General features: G+C 42.8%; 1 protein-coding gene across 3 annotated transcripts in view; it reads left to right on the top strand.

The window, feature by feature from the left end:
• ALMS1 (ALMS1 centrosome and basal body associated protein) overlaps nt 1-17,312 on the top strand; it is a 95,451-nt gene that overhangs the window by 10,308 nt on the left and 67,831 nt on the right. For all 3 annotated transcript variants that reach the window (XM_067533585.1, XM_067533586.1, XM_067533584.1), the window contains exons 3-4: nt 10,092-10,212; nt 13,263-15,564. In XM_067533585.1, coding sequence (XP_067389686.1) covers nt 10,092-10,212; nt 13,263-15,564 — 2,423 coding nt within the window. The remainder of the gene's footprint in view (nt 1-10,091; nt 10,213-13,262; nt 15,565-17,312) is intronic.

Genomic DNA, 17,312 nt, shown 5'->3' with positions numbered 1-17,312 from the left:
TTCTTGGTTTCCAGTTAGATTCTAGGGGGCACTGTTTTGAGGAAGAAAGGGTTCTGGCTCCTGGAAGATGGGTCTAAGATGGGACTAGAGTAAATCTGACTGGCTGTTCTTACTGTTTGCTGAGAATTTCTCCTTCTTTTGCCCATTGTTCTCCAGTTTTCCTCCCTAACCTACTCAGTTGTTTGCTGCTTGGACATTTCTGGTGTTTCCCGCACATCTATATCTCTGCTGTCATTACATGCTGTTTGCCTTCTTCACTGCCATCTATTCCATGTCACCTCGCTGCTCTTCTCAATGCTTGTCTTACCTTCTTTCAGGCTGCCTTCTGCATCTAGCATTCTATTCTATCAAAGAGCACCCGGCACACATCCACTGTACTTCCAAATACTATCTCAAAAGTTTCTATGTTCACATACAGCAAACCATGCTAGAAAAATTGGTATTGCCTAACATTATACTGAAAATTAGGGGGAGAGAGAATGGAGAGGACAGGGGACAGAATTTTCCTGTGGGTGTCCCAGTCTGATCTATTTAGACTGTAAGCTTTGAGGCACGGATTGTGCTGTTTAGTGTCTTGCCCCGCACTGTGCATGCTATTGATACTTAACAAATAAAGTAATTAGATAGAAGTCCTACACGATAACTAAAAGAACAATCATGCAGAGTGACAATGAAGATGTACAGAAAGCTGTCACAATATTATAGCTGGAGAAGACCAAAGAGGTCTCTTTGTCTATCATTGGCCTATAGCAGCGGTGGTACTTCGAAGAAGGCTGGGTGGTATGAGAGCCGTACTGCACTGCCGAATCCGCCACTGAAAGTCCCCCCCTCTCCTCCCCACCGCCGCGAAACCCCGCCTCCGCCGAAAGTCCCCCCTCCCCTTTTTTCCCCGATCAATGTTTGGATCAATGTTTGATCAATGTTTGGATGGTCTTCATAAATTCATACATAAACACCAGCTTTTTTGTCTTTGGCAACCCTGATTTAAGGTCACTAAAATAATCTTACTCACATGTTAATCAGATCATATTACTCCATCTTTGAATCACTACACTCTCTCTCTGTGTTCCGCTTCATTAGTTTTAAACTTCTCCTGTTCCTCTTCAAGTCCCTGCTGGGATGGGCCATGCAGAAATTTACATGGCAGGAGCAGAGAAAAGCTGCTTCAGGAGGGCTTTTGGATGTTTTATTAATTTTAAGGCCAGAAGGGACCATTGTGCTCATCTAATTTGACCTTCTATATAACACAGACCCAGGACTTCCCTGATTTAATTCCTGTTTGAATTAGAGCATAGCTTTTAGAAAAGCATCCAATCTTGATTTGAAAGTTTCCAGTGATGGAGAATCACCACAACCCTTGGTAAATTGTTCTACTGATTAATTACCCTCACTTTTAAAAATTTGCACCTTATCTCTAGTCTGAATTTTACTAGCTTCTAATTCTAGCCATAAGATCTTGTAATTTATCTGCTAGACTGAAGAGTCCCTTATTAGCTAGTTTCAGTTCCCCATATAGATACTTTGGGTATGTCTTCACTGATGGCGGCAAATTCGCTGCTGTCAGATTGATTTATGCGGATCGATTGAGTGGAAGTGATGACCCACTCAATTGATCTGGAAGTTGATTCAATAAAACCACCTCCCCAAAAAGCGTAGCGCTGCATCGACAGGTACGCATTTTCCATCAGCGCAGCGTAATGGAGACGACGTGCAGAAGAGGATGTAGGAAGTCGATGTAAGTTACACAAGCAACTCTGCGTAGCTTGCATAACTCCTGTCGACTGCCGCCAAATTTCCCCATAAGTATACACCAGGCCTTTACGACTATGATCTAAGTTGTTGTTTAATCTTCTGTTTGTGAAGCTGAATAGATTGAGTTCCTTGAGTCTTTCACTGTAAGGAATGTTTTCCAGTCCTTTAATCAATTTTTATGGCTATTCTTTGAACCCTCTCCAATTTTCCAACATTTTTCTTGCAATGTGGAAACTGCACACAGTATTCTAGTAGTGGATGCACCAATGCCAAGTACAGAGCTTATATAAACTCTCTATTCCTACATATTATTCCCCTGTTTAAGCAATCCTTGATTATCCGTGATGGTCTCCAAATATTTTTCAGAGTCACTGCTTCCCAGAATAGAGTCGCCATCCTGTAAGTATGGGCCACATTCTTTGTTCCTAAATGTAGAACTTTACCTTTGACCGTGCTTGAAAAATACATAGTTTGTTTGTGCCTAACTTACCAAGTGATCCAGATCACTCTGTTTAAGTGCTCTGTCATCTTAATTTACCACCCAATATTTGTTGTCTGCAAACTTGATCATTAGTGGGTTTTTTTTTTTCAGGGTCATTGATAAAAATGTTAGAGCATAGGGCCAAGAACAAATCCTTGTGTGGACCCTACTAGCAAAACAGCCGCTTGATGACGATTCCCCCTTTAGAGTTACATTTTGAGACCTATCAATTAGCCAGTTTTAATCCATTTAATTTATGCCATGTTGAATGTGTATTGTTCTCATTTCTTAGTCAAAATGTCATAGAATCATAGAATCATAGAATATTAGAGTTGGAAGGGACCTCAGGAGGTCATCTAGTCCAACCCCCTGCTCAAAGCAGGACTAACCTCTGCTATATCATCCCAACCAGGGCTTTGTCAAGCCGCAGCTTAAAAACCTCTAAGGATGGAGATTCCACCACCTCCCTAGGTAACCCATTCCAGTGCTTCACCACCCTCCTAGTAAAAAACTTTTTCCTAATGTCCAACCTAGACCTCCCTCCCTGCAACTTGAGACCGTTGCTCCTTGTTCTGTCATCTGCCACCACCGAGAACAGCCTAGCCCCATCCTCCCTAGAACCCCCTTTCAGGTAGTTAAAGGCCGCTATCAAATCCCCCCTCACTCTTCTCTTTTGCAGACTAAACAAGCCCAGTCATGTGGTACCAAGTCAAATGCCTTACAGAAATCTAGGTGTATTACATCAACACTAGTACTTTTATCAACCGAACTTGTAATCTCATTAAAAAAAGATATCAAGTTAGTTGTCCCCTTTGTTCTGCCAACAATGTTAGCCTAAGGCTGAGTTTTCTGCTTTTTCCTGTCCTGGCTGTCTTCCCCATATGATGTAAATGTTCTTCTGATCCTGATTTACTGAGCTGTTACCTCCCCACATTTAAGTCTTCCCTTAACAGTCACTTGTTCCATGATGCCTACAAGCAGCAATTCAAACCAAACTTTAAATTAGCAACCAGCAACCACAAATTACTCCTTTCTCAGCTTCTTTGTTGACACTAAACACAATAATTCTTCTTCAAGTGCTTGCTCATGTTGATTCCAAATAGGTCTGTGTGTGCGCTGTGTGCACAGTCACCGGAAGTTCTTTCCCTAGTGGTATCCCTGGGGTCAGCTCTGGAGCCCTTTAGAGTTGTGCCTTCATGGGGCCCTATATATGGCCCTGCTGACCCCCTGCCTCTTCAGTTCCTTCTTTACCGCCTTTGACAGTCTCTGGAACGTCGGTCTACGCTTGCTGTGCAAGCATCTCCTCCTTCAGTGGTCATCCAAGCTTCATTTGTAAATAGTTATAATCTTAGTTGTTAGTAGTTAGAAAGTAGTTTAGTAGATAGAACTGTGACACGCTGTACCCCATGTACACCCGTATAGTGTGATTTGTGTATCATTCATGTTCACCCTTGTAGTGTAATCTGTGTATTATCTAATGCAAAGTATGTCATGTAAGGTGTTTTCGGAATGCTCATGACATACTGAACATTATTGTTATGGTAGCATGTTTCCTGCAATGTCATGCATATGTACATATATGAAATTCTGCTATGTCATATCCCCAAATTTGTGTCTCACATGGCTTGAATAGATGCAGACAAACACAAAGCTGAGGTTCTATGCCCCGCAGAGGCATACATACAGGAATTATGGACTGGCCTAAGCACCTTTGAGCACTTCGGATCAAGCAGAAGAAATCATGCCCATTGCTGGACATGGCCAATCACCTGACCCCAGGGGATTGAGGAAACTTGTTAAAAGAAAGAGGCATCTTTGTCTCAAGGCTCTCTTTGGAATCCATCTTCTAAGCAACACCAAGTATTGAGAATCTGCCCACGGGGGTGGAGGAGAAGCCTGGCTGAGAGATTGCAGCCAACCTGTGTGGTAAACTAACTTCACAGACTGATAAAGTACTGAAATATTAATCTTAGTTTAAGATGCGAGTTACCTTTTAGTTGATTGTGACCAACTCCTTGACCCATTAGTAATCTCTTGATTTATATTAATCTGATTTATATTCCCTTAAAATCTTGCTGTAGTCAATAAACTTGTTTGTTTGTTTTATCTAAAACAGTGCATATGGACTGAGTGTGTGTAAAGACTTTGCTTGGAAATTGATGGACAAATGTAAATGAGCTTGCAGGGTGCAGTGTACAGCACTGAACCCTGTAAGGCGGCAGTTTCCAGGGTTCCATCTGAGCCTGGGGGTGTTTGCTGAGAGTCTGTGCCGTGAGTGGCTGGCCAGAAGCGCTCCTTCACTAGGTCAGGGACTGATTACTTGCAGGAGACTGGGCGTGTGCTCACCCAGGAGTGGGTGGTTCACACAGCAAAGTGGAGTAAGTCGGGGCCCAGGAGTGAGGAATTGGGGTGACATGGCTACACACCAGTTCAGATTGCAGGCGGGGACTGTCACAAGAATCCCTTGCGGGGTCATCTCCCTCCTCCCCCCATTTTTTTTCCTGAGGCTGGGACATGCCTCGTTCCCCTAGATTAAACTTTGCGGGGCTTGTAAGAAGCCCATGCCCAGGAGTGATCCCCATACTACCTGTCTCAAGTACCTCAGAGAGACCCACCAGAAGGATTGCTGCAGAATCTGCATGGACTTCCGCCTGTGAACTAAAAAGGAGAGGAACCAGAGGCTAAAGTTTATCACCAGGCTCATCCAATCTGGTGTCCAGCATGTCAACCTCAGTGCAGAGTGCACTGGCATCCGTACGAGACACGGTGCTGAGAAAGGACTCTGGAACAAGAGACTGTCGGCACCACTACAGGTCACTGGCACCGAGGGACACACGAGCGTGGTACTGTTCACACAGAAAAGAAGATGGACAGGGGACGCTCAGCCATGTCCAAATCAAGTAGGTGTAAGGGCTCAAGCAGAGTGTGACCCGTGTCGGGCCACTCAGGCACCACTCGTGCCTGCAGTACCATTGAATCTGGCTCTGGGAAGGGGTCCATGGAGTCAGATGCCTCTTGATTCCCCGTCCAGGGAGTTTGGGGAGGAAGACTTGCCACTTCTCTTCACCCCAGAGACCTTTGAGGTAGCCGGAGAGCTCACTGAGAGCACAGTCCCACCACCTCTGGCAAGGAGGAGCACACCGGAGGCAGAGCCCTTGGTGCTGAGAAAGTGCCCAGTGCCTTCCAAGGGGAAGCCTTCGATGATGCCCTGATCACCCTCTCCCCGGCACCGATCACCGGCACCAATTTGGACTGCACCGCCATGGTCCCTGAAGGGTGAATGATCAAGCTCCGACTCCAAGGCAGAGTCCTACACCTCTGGATAAAGTCGGCACTGTGAGGGAAAGAGATATCAGGGGTTGGAGGCGGCTCACTACTTATCCATACCTTGGCTGCCCCAGTGACAGGTCCAGGCACAGTGGCCCTTTTGGACTCCTTGGGCATTCCACCAAGTCCAAGGGCCTCAATCTGGACACTCCTTTTTGATAGCCTTGGGGAGCAGATACCAGCCAACCTGATCGGAGGTCGTACCACTGCTCAGCATTGAGACCAGTACCAACTACGACGCCACTCCCGGTACCAAGCCAACATTGATCCTGGCACTGTGGGACTTCCTGGGAGTAGAGGGTCAAGAGACAGCTCCGGTTAAGGAATCCTCTTCTTCATCCCCTGACACTGACTTTGTGTCCTCACTGGCACTGGTCACAGAGGACAGCAGGGCCCTCCAAGAGCTCCTATGGAGAAAGGCTCAAAACCTGGGGCTCCAGGTGGAGGAGGTCTCTGAGAGTGCAGACCCTATGATAGATATCTTAGCTCTGACGGGTCCAGCCAGGGTAGCCCTGCCTCTCATAAAAACCATTCGCAACACGATGAGGATGCTATGGCAGACACCAGCCTCCCTTCTCCCAACTGGAAAAAAGTGGAGAGAAAATACTTTGTCCTCTCCAAGGATCATGAATACCTCTACACCCACCCCACTCCCAGGTTGTTGGTAGTTGCAGCGGCCAATGAAAATGAGAGGCAAGGACAGGAAAGCCCCACGCCTAGGGCAAAGGACACAAAAAGGATGGACCTCTTTGTCAGGAAAGTGTACTCCACTGGGACCCCCCCCTCACCCCCCGAAAATTAAAATGCCTACATCAATTCTAAGACCTTGTTAAAATGTATATCCTTCCTCCCCCCCCCCCCCCCCCACATCCCATCAACTGGGGCCAAGTTATCATGCAAGCATCTGCCATCTTCATCTGTCCAACGTGGTGCTAAGCTTCACCTGCTCGCCATCTTCTTTGATGCAATCCATCCATTGCTTTCTTGACTTTCCTCGGCGTCTCTTTGCTACCTCCCTCTTCTGCCATGATATCTTCACAGGTCTTCTTCATTCACCTTCTGCATGTGTCTGATCCAGCAAAGTCACACTTTTGGAATTTTGTCAGCCATGTCACAGTCCTTGACTTCCATCCTAATACTTACATAAAGAGACAGATTTTGAAATGAAACTTCTTTTATGGCATGAAGGCATCTCATCTCAAACACCTGAAGGGATTGAACCTGCCATCTCTTTATATCCTGTGTTTCTGCACCGTACAACATTCCAGGGTACATCTGCAATTCGTTGTTCTATACATTTGGGCTTTTAGTTTGTGGTATATGCTTGTCATAGAGAGTGTGTGAGATGTTATACCACACTCTTCCAGCACTCCCTGATCTGGACTGTCTCTCGTGTTCAAGCTTGCCATCTTCCGTAACCCAGGCACAAAGGTATTTGAGCGAGTCAGTGTGGTTTAGTGTCACTCCATTAATCTCTGTATCCAATTTCCTTGTGGCACTTGTGCTGATCCACATAACTTCACTTTTAGTCATGCCCATTTTCATCTTATACTAGCTTACCCAGTCATACTACAGGTTTACTATTTCCTTTAGATCTTTCTTTGAGGCTGCCCTTATTGCATGTTATCTGCATGTAGCAGCTTCTCATATTTTTCCATTGAGATATTCCTGCTAACATAGACTACCAGCATGATAAACAGCAGCAGACTTAGGGCTGAGCCCTGGTGCAGTCTGATTTCCACTTCAAATGGTTTTGGTACAAAACATGTTCAGGTCACTGTTTTATATATATCTGTCTATATCTATATATCCTCTGATTCAAAATGTATTCTCCTTTTGGTCTGATATGATTCACCAGATGATATAATGTGGGTGATACCAGACACTTATATAATTGACACAAAATAACTTTAGTTTGATTTATTTGGAATTATAAATTGCTTCTGTAAATGGCATAGGTTGGTTTATCAGAGATGCTGAGCCCCTTCAGCTCTGCTTAAAGTCAGTGGGAATGCTGAGTGCTTGAGAACTGTGAAAATAAGGATCTTAATGTGGATTTTTATAATTTAATACTTAGGTGAACAGACCTCTGGCATTTCCAATCATTATATTAGATGGGAGATGTTACCTGTATCCAAATGGGTGCGTGCTTGTAAATGACCCCTGCTGGTATACTGTATAAATCAAGTAACTCATAACATTTCTGTTTTGCTTCTTGTGACATAAAACATCCATCTCTGCTTTTGTTTATCATGAATGAAAAATAATTTAGATGTGCAAAGTGTTTTTTCATACTGGGTAAACTGACCATTGGCATATCATGTAAAACAAGGAAACGTGCCCAAGAAGACAACACTTATTGCTACAGAATATAACCGTGCTTGACACAGAAATAGATGTTAGCACTGGCACATTCTGTGGGCCCTGATTATTTTATGCTATTACAGCAGAGGTTCAGAGATCCCATTCCTTTTAGAAAGAGATCAAGATGCAAATAAATCTAAAACCCAACATCATAAAAGTTTGAGATGGAAAGGACCTATTAGGTCACTTGGCCCTTTCTGCTTTAAATGCAAGTAGATAGACCATTACCCAGATAGCGCTCTTTGGCCAGATATGTTTGGACTGAGAGGGAAAGAGAAACCACCTGTCTAGTAAATCCATCTAAAAATATGTGATTTGGTCCTACTCTTTATAAACTTACCATTGTGTTAGTCCAAGGAGTTGCCCTTTTTCATGGTGATGTCTACACTGCAGCTGGGGGGTGTGATTCACAGCCCAAGTAGACAGACTCGTAGTAGCTCAGCTAGAGCTAGTGCACTAAAACTAGTAGTGTGGACATTGCGGCTCTGGCGGTGGTTCATGCTCGCTGCCCAAGCAATGACCCAGGTGGTTAGTCTGAACTGCCATCAGTGGCATAATGTCCATGCTGCTGTTTTTAGCACATTGGCTCGAGCTGAGCTGGCACAAGTCTGTCTACCCATGCTGGGAATCGCACCTCCCAGTTGCTGTGTAGATATAGCCTCAGTGGCCCTCGTCTCATTAAGTCAGTATTGAGCTAACTGGATTGCTGTAGCTGCTGCCTCTATTTAATGTTTACAATTTATTTACAGTAGCTACCTTGATATGTTAGGCACTTTCCAAACATTTAAGGATGGTCTCAGCTTTATGGAGCTCATAGTCTAAGGACAGACAGGGATTAGAGGAAGGGGAATAATAGGTCATTTATATACAAGTCAGCTCAGTTCATTAACTGGTATGGCAGAAGTGGGTATTTTAAAAAGGATTGAAGTGTGGATTGTACAGGGTCTTTGTAGATGAACTCAGGGAATACATAACATGGGACTTCAGGGAAGTGATTATATGAGAAGCTGGCAAATGGATGGACAAGGCTGGGGAGTGTTGGAGCAGAGTTGATGGGGGAAACATGAAACTTGACAATGGAGAATAAGTAGGAGGAATCCAAATGTATAGCACTTTAGAGTTGGTGACAAGAAGCTTAAATTTGATATAAGAGTGGACTGGTACCAGTGGAAGGATTCAGATGAGAGTGACCATGAGATCAAATAAACAATCAAGGAAGATGACTTTTTGAATGAGTTGTACAGTCTAGGTCCACTCATGATCATTGACAATCCCTGTGGCACTTTACCAATTGTAAGGGCATTAACTTTGCTGTCTTGGCCAAATTCCAATTTGAGTCATTACACTCTTGTCTAACTAAATTCCTCCTGCAGTTGTAGAAGCTATTATTTATTTTCCCTTCTAAAAATGTATTATTGTGGTGGTGTGCTCTGTCAAGCCAGAGTTCCTGTAGAAGTGGGTGCATATTAGTTTTGGGTGATTGATCTGATCCTTCGATGTGCAATTTGTACAGCCTTTTAAGATCATTCAGGGTGCAGACTCTATATCCATATAAGTTTAAATATTGTTTGTCAAACTTCGTATTTTCTTATAATTTAGGTCCTAAAGCAGAGACATAGGTGCTATTTTTCTGCAGATTAGTGGGATCTTGACTGTCCTGTGTTGCTGAGTAAAGCAAAGCATCAGTCTTCCATAGGGACTGATCCAATAAGGTGCTGAGCCCTTTCTCTGGGAACTGAAGTGGCTTGTCACTTAGCTGGATTGGACCCTTGACCAGGATATTTAAGCTGCATCGACAAGCGGGCATCCTGGGTGGGTAGATAGACTGATTTATCAGTTATTTTCTGGCTCTACTTTCTAAGATTTTCATGATTTGATTTCTGAAATTCCATCATCTATCAAATTGGATGTCTGTATAAAGAATCATAATGTGATCTTAAAATAGTTCCTTCCATACCAGCTACTTTAAAATATGTATTATTTCTTTTTGATTCACCTACTTAAATTACTAACATTGCTGGATTATGCAATTTTTTATCATAATTGGCATTTTTTAGCCTTAAAAGCTATGCCAGATGGCAGGGCAGTTGGATTAGTAAGGGGTTGCTTAGGAAGCCATGACTATTACGTTATTACCACATCACCATGATATTTTTACTCTTAACAGAAATTCAGGACAGTCACTTCTCTCCCTGTCTCCCACTACTGATGACATCTTCAACGCAAGGTCAGAAATTTTTGGACGATACCCTGTTTCAGCAAACTGAGCTGGATTTTGCTTCTCTAAGGTAGGATGAAGTTTCTGTATATTATTTGAATTCTCTGCTTTATATGTTCTCTCTGTTCTTGTGATTCAAAGAATTTTCACGTACAGTAGAACCTACTTATTAGCAACCCGTCTGTTGCCAGCAAAAAGATATCATCTGGGGATTGCAGATAAGTGGAAGGCAGGTTTGCGAGATTGCAGCCAAAGGAAGAAGTGTTGGGCTGTGCTGTCCCTGGATCTGCCTGCCAGCAGAACAGTGGCAGGGTAAGAGGCTCCAGCACAGATATCAGGGCTTCTACAGAAAGGGGAGGTGGTACAGGCCTCACAGAGTTGCTCGGTACCTCTCCTTGCACTCTTCAGGGGTTGGGAGTCAGCGTGTCCCAGCGCTTCTTTCCCTGTGTACAGCCCTCCTTCAGGTTGCAAACTGGAGAGCGCAGGGAGAGATATCGTGCAACTCTGGCACCTGGGCTGCAGCCCTATTCCTACTACTGCCCTGTCCACAGCTTCTCCTTGCAGCCCAAAGCCCTTTACCTCTTGTGTGATCCTGTGCACAGGCAGGTTTGCAGGGCTGGAGCTCCAGAGAAAGTGCTGAGAAGTGCTCAGCACTGGCCACAGGCAGATTTGCAGGGCTGCAGCACTAGAAGGCAGCTCTGGGACATGTTGAGCACTGCTGCAGGCAAGTTTGTGGGACTGTAGGCAAGGGAGGCACATCCCAGTGCTTCCTTTGCTGGTTACAGCCTTGCAAACCTGCCTGTAGCTGGGTCTTTCTTCCACAAAGTGTTCTTAATAAACAGCATGCTGTTACCAATATCCGAATCCCATTGACATTGAGTCATTGAGACAGGACTGGTTCCTAGCAACATGTTTCTGTTAACCAGAAGTTTAGTATTCAGACTGCTATTAATCTACTGTAGATAATTTATATTAATGGCATAATGAATTAAAATGGTCACATTTTGGTATGTGTATGTGGACAGAAATGCGATAAAATCTGATTAAATATCCTTGAGTTCTGTATGGGGAAGAGACTGTCAGAGTTCTTCTGGAACTTCCATTTTCCCCTCATATTAACCCCTTTCTTGAGGATGACTGGCCAAAACATCTTCTGTGTCGATCTGTGTCTCTTTAACTGGGAGAAATCTCTGATGAATGGCATGAGACACACTCTCCTCCTGTAGAGCTCTGTGTAATATTTCAGCCCCATGGATAATAATGTGGATTGGTCAATCTTTGAGTAGATCTGGTTGTGAATTTTTCAATAAAACATTTTTGTCAGAAAATGCTAATTTTAAAAAAATTGAAACTTCTGACAAAAACTTTGTTGGGAAGATTCCTTGGTCCAGGATGGGATTTCTGGTGGGTGTGTGAGGAGTGAGAGACCTTAGATAACCAAGGGACTAGGACACTGAATTGAGTTGTGGGAGACTCAGGTTCAAGTCTCAGCTGGAAATGGGATGTGGAGTATCCAGCTTTAAGTCCCTGCTCTATCTGAGTTCCATGCAGGGGCTTGAACCTGAGACTCCCACATCCCAGGTGAGTGCCCTGGCCACCAGACTACTAGCTATTCTGGGATGGAGATGACTTTCATGTTTTTTTTTAATGAAAGTGTAGTCTTTTTCTGATGAGGAACAAAAATTTTTGAAACTTTGAAATTTTTCCTAAAATGGAATTAATGTTTTTTGGCTAGCCCTCCTTTTGAGCAGTTATGATAGTGTTGTAGGGATAAAAACACAATGATTGTGCTGTAGGGACAAAGTCTTAATTTCCTTTACATTAAGGCCCTTTTACATTGTTCTGTCTGTACAAAGGGGCCTTAACATTTTTAGCATTTGTTACATTTCACTAAAACTCTTGTCCTATAGGGTCTTTATTCAGAAGTAAGACAAATGGCTTCTTTCATGTGAAATTGGTAAGGAGTGCACTCTGCTTTAAGAAAATGTGCGTTTCAAGACATAGATGCATGCACTGCTTGCACTGCTGTCAATATTCAGGTTACATGACACAAGAAACCAGGCATTGGGAAGGAAAAAACGATGTTGTATCCCAGTGTCATGTGTTACTGTTTCACAAAGGGTTAATAACATGTGATTTAGGACTTTGTGGATTCAGCTGCAATTGATCTTCCAATATATTTTGAATAACTATTGTATGTCCAGTGGAATGAAGCTCATAGAAGAATGATTATCAAAGCAAATAAGGCAACTAATAATTCAGGGTGTGGACAAAAATGTAAGAAACATGCAGAAGTCTATTATTATTGCAACTCCTGGTGTTCATTTCAGGCCTGGCCTATTTTATATCTTTTTAAAATAATATTTGAAGTACTAAATTGGATGATTTTTAAAAACAAATACTGTCTAGGGTATTAATTTCTAAAAAATACATAGTTCAGTTACATTTTTTAACTAATAACAAAAATCAGATCCTGTGAATACAAAGAGTTAGAGGGTCCTAATTGGTGGAAAACTGTAACATGCTAATTAGAACCATAGTAGTTATCTTTCTAAACCATTATTTATAGGGATATAGTTATCACTTTTTTAATGTAACTTGCCCTGCCTTTAAGGGTTTAAAATATCTGCTTGATCTATTTGGGTAATACCTTTAGATCAGTGGTCCCCAAACTTTTCTTCTCACATCCCCATCATCTGTGGTGGAGGCCGGGAGCGGAGCTGTGGCTTGGAGTGGGGGCTGAATGTCAAGAGTTGGAAACAGGGCCATGGCTGGGGGTTGGGAGCAGGGCCAGGGCCACAGCTGCAGCTAGGGGCTGGGACCGGGGGTAGGGCTGGAGCAGATCTGGGGGCAGAGCGGGACTGGGTGACGCTCTGTCCCCGTCCGCTCTTGGGGGTTGGGCTGGGCTCCGTTGGGCCCCCCTGGACATTCCTCTGCACCCCCTAGTGGGGCCATCCCACAGTTTGGAGACTACTGCTTTAGATGAATGTGTTGCTACATCATAGTTGTTTGCCCTCATGTAGAAGTTCTACCTTTAAGCTTGTTTCATTTAGGCGAAGAATGTGGGTGTTGAAAATAAAATGTTACCAGAGAAACATTTACTTTTCTTTTATCTTCCAGAGGAACCCCTGATGTTTCTGATCAGCATTCAGAGCCTTTGCAGATCAGTGAAGCTGTGCAGCTGGCAGCCACCGAAGTACCTTCAGACTTAGTCAGTGGCAGCTTCACCCTATCCCAGCACCCACTTGCAATCAGCACCGTAGAGCCTTGTGATGTCAGCTGCATCAGCTGTTTGTCTCAGCACCCCATTTCTCTTTCTGGACAATTACCTGTGGAAAGGAAGGAGGATAAAGATCAAAATTGCAAACTCGATATTAGCAACAAGTCTTTGATCCTTAATAGAGATGAAAATTTAACAGAGCCAAATAGAAAAATGCTGCTAAACAAGCCAGAAACACTACAGCATCCAGAAACACTACAGCATCCAGAAACATCTTCTGCAAAGGAGGTCACGAGTGGTCTTGTAAATGATGATCCCTTCTTTTTAGACAGCAATTTGCCAGCTCCTCTTCTCCTTGAGCTTCTGGAGAAAGAAGTAGGGCTATCGAGCTATGGTGGGTTCTCTTCTTCAGAAAGCTCTTCATACAAGAGCGTATCGGCCAGGGACCCAGGGAAAAATGAAACAATGGCGCAAGTAGGAAATGTTGAGCTTTCTGACAGGGAGTCAGAAATATTTATAAGAGAATCACATCAGAAGCAGGAAGAAAAGTCTGTTCCTGAGCTTGTCTCCTCCAAGACGTTTTCTGATCTTTCAAGGAGAGAACCGTTTAAAAATTCCAGTGCCCCAGATGTGTTTTCTGCAAAGCCTTCAGAAATGTTTATGTTGTCCAAGGGACATAGTTTAGATTTGAATGATTCTGGTGGATTGGAGTTTTCTGGTGTTACCATGGAGGCCCAGGGAGCCATTTTAGATGAGCAGCAAAAACATCTCTTTTCTAAAATGTTTGGGAAACAGAAAGAAGAGCCTGTTTCTGCTGTGTCCAAAACTAATGTCAAGGACAGTGCATCTCACCAGCCAGTCACAACTACTGTAGAATCTGGTGAAACATGCAGCGAGAAGGAGATTACTGTTGTGGAAGTCCGGTCTGGAGTTAACAGAAGTGAATTAACTCTTTCAGACTTCAGCATAGAGAGGGGACATAAAAATACAGGCATTTCACCTTTATTTAATCTTCCTGTAGATGATGGTTCCTTTTTTGGACATTTAGCTCAACCAATCTATCAATCTACCCCGGGGATATTTGTAAGCAGAAGTGTGAAGCAGGAAGTACCTGGTAAGACCCTTCCTATCAAATCAAACCTTCAGGCCTCTGTTACTTATTTAAATGAAGAAACTTCCAGGAACTCATCTACCAGTACACTTGTTTCTTCTGCTGAGAAGCATCATTCATCCCAGAGTGGACAGGAAATAAACAGTGAAAGTAGTGAGTCCTTAAGAACAATATATCCTTGTACTGGAAGAATCCAGTCTCTCCCTACCCTTAATTTCATGGAGAAGGTAGGAGCTTGGAATGTGAACCAGCCAACGGAGAAGATATCTAATGCTTTGGCTTTATGTGACTTGAGTGGAGTTTCTCCAAGGAAGAAGGCCTACAATGCAATTGCTGATTCCTTAAACCGTATTTTATCAAAACGGAGCAATAGCAGAGGTAACCTCAAGAGTGGTCTAGCTGCATCCTTTGGAGAGACAGGCTCAATGACAAGTTTGCATTCCTGTGATAAAAAGTCAGCACATGCTTCACCACTTACCAGGTCTCAGTCTGACAACTCAGTAAATATGATCAATAGAGGGGCTTCACAGATTGAACTTGTTAAAGAAACAAACCCAGATGAAGTTGTTCAGTTTACAGAAGACAAGAGTAATGTTTCTGGAATGCCTGAAATTAGAAAAGGTGATGCTAGTTTAGGAGACTCCACTACTGAACAGTTTACAGCTGTTCTTGTCACTACTGGGTCCAGTGACGTTAGTGATGACAATAATAGCATAGGACAAAATTCAGATCAAAATGTCTTCATTTCCAGTGAAAGGGTTGCTCAACTTCTCAGAGAGGAGGAGTGCTATCCAAGTGATGGGCAGGAGAAACACAGTGGTCTTGAAAATAATACTAGACAGTCACAGGACCCAGAACTCTCTACTGGCCAGATCAGTATGGATCATTTAAATGACATTTCTCCAGATAGCTTAAACCTCCTGGCTAGTTCAAAGGCAAGTAGCCATGTTGACTTGACATCTGCAAGCTCCTCTTCAGTAGTTGCCAGGCATTTTTTCACCAGTTTAGAAGGAGAGAACGTCATTCCTTTTTGGGCTCCTCCTTTGAAAACTCCAGATAAAAAAGAGATAAACATTGAAGAAAGAATACCGGTAAGCTGTTGCTAGTAATTTTGCCACTTCTCTTTAGGTTTAGTCATAGGAAGACTGAGCAGCCACAGCTTCTGTTAAAAGCAGTTGGAGTTGAAGGTGCTTGGAACATCACAAGAAAGGGACCATTGTTATGGAAAGAATGGTGTAGTGATAGAAGCTTTTAATACCCCATGTGTAGAAAGAATATTTGGTGCGACAGCTACAGCCTTGGTCATCTTAGACATTAGCTAATATGATTAAGATTCTAAATAAGGTAACTGAACCAAGTAATTTTAAAGGACTCTTTCGCTCAGGATAACTTGAAAATATATACTACTAAAATCCCCATAAACCACTTTTTCCTACACTGTTTTGTTGCACTCTTTCTGCAGCCAGGGTAAAATTTACTATTGACTTTAATGGCCCCAGCACCATTGAAATGGAGTTGTGCCTGTTTATGGCAGCAGTGAATTTGTCCCATAATGTTGAATCAATATTTTAATTACTCTTTGCTGATGTGGAAGTAGTACATTTTTAGAGTGTATTTCAACGAGGCAGGGGAAGTGTTTGGGCAATAGCTTTAGGGAGGATATTCGATGCTTTGAGGATAATATGGAGGCAGGAGTGGAAAAAGGATATAAATAGGGCATAAAGGCGGATGTCAGTGGCTGAATGTAGGCGGTGAGGGGAAAAGCAAAAGGCAACAAGGTCATTGATATAGGTTGGATTTGAGTGAGGCAGAGCCTAGAAAGCAAGGACGAGGTGCTAGAATTTTTGTTAGCAGTTCATCGAGAAGTCATTTATGACTTTCCAATCTCTTCAGTGTAAGTAGACTGATGTCCCAAATGTCAGGTTCTGATTCCACCACAGACTCAGGGGAGAAGCTAGATTGCAAGAGAGAACTTTTCACACACCCACACATCTTCAATAATAGCAAAAGCAACACAGAAAATTCCTGGCAAAGCAGATGGCTTCTTCTATAAATATTCTTTCCTTTCAAGTTTGCCCCAGTGTAAAAGTCTTAAAATGCTGATGATTAATAAACACATATAAAAAAAGATAGGCATTCTGCCTACAGTTCCTTACATAAAAACCAATGCAATCTTATTTTGCTATTCCATTCTCTCCTCCCTCTCATTTCAGAGTGGCTAGATATAGGATGGCTGCCAGATTAGGTGGCAGCCATGTTATCGCTTGCAGGTGTATGTTAATGACAGACTTTATAATTCAGAAAAAGTGGCTCTTCCTCTTGCAAAATGATTTCTATAATAACAATTTAGTCTTTGGAATCAGGCTTTGACTCTTACTGTCCTTGAAAATTCCTTGAAATTTATTCTGGGAAAATAATCTTAGAACAGCCCCTCTGTACATGTAAGGCTATTCTCAGTTGCCTGGGAAGATAAATATTGAAACAAAGATGTGTGAAATTCATTAAAGGTAAGAATCAGAGACTACAAGCTATCTCGGTTATAAATAGAATTAGCTATCTCCTCTCTAATATTAGTTTTGAGAAATTCTCTTCTCGTAAATCACTGGCAGGACTCAGGAGGTTAGATCATGCATTTGGCTATTATGTATGTATATAATAGAATACTAGAAATTAGAGATGGACAAGATCTATAAGGTCATTTGGTTCATTCCCCAGACAGTTCAGAATGAATAATACAGATAAGGTGGAATTTAAACAGTTATTATGGGAAGGAATTAGGTAAAGCTTTGCTTAACTGACAACAGTGGTTGCATTTAGGTTGAATAGAGAATAACATTTG

Source organism: Emydura macquarii, unplaced genomic scaffold, assembly GCF_026122565.2.
Source record: "Emydura macquarii macquarii isolate MOO-44397 ecotype Brisbane River unplaced genomic scaffold, CSIRO-AGI_Emac_v2 contig_3345, whole genome shotgun sequence".
Classification (NCBI taxonomy): Eukaryota; Metazoa; Chordata; order Testudines; family Chelidae; genus Emydura; species Emydura macquarii.
Note: the sequence above shows the minus strand (reverse complement) of the source record. Positions and strands in the feature narration are given on the sequence as shown.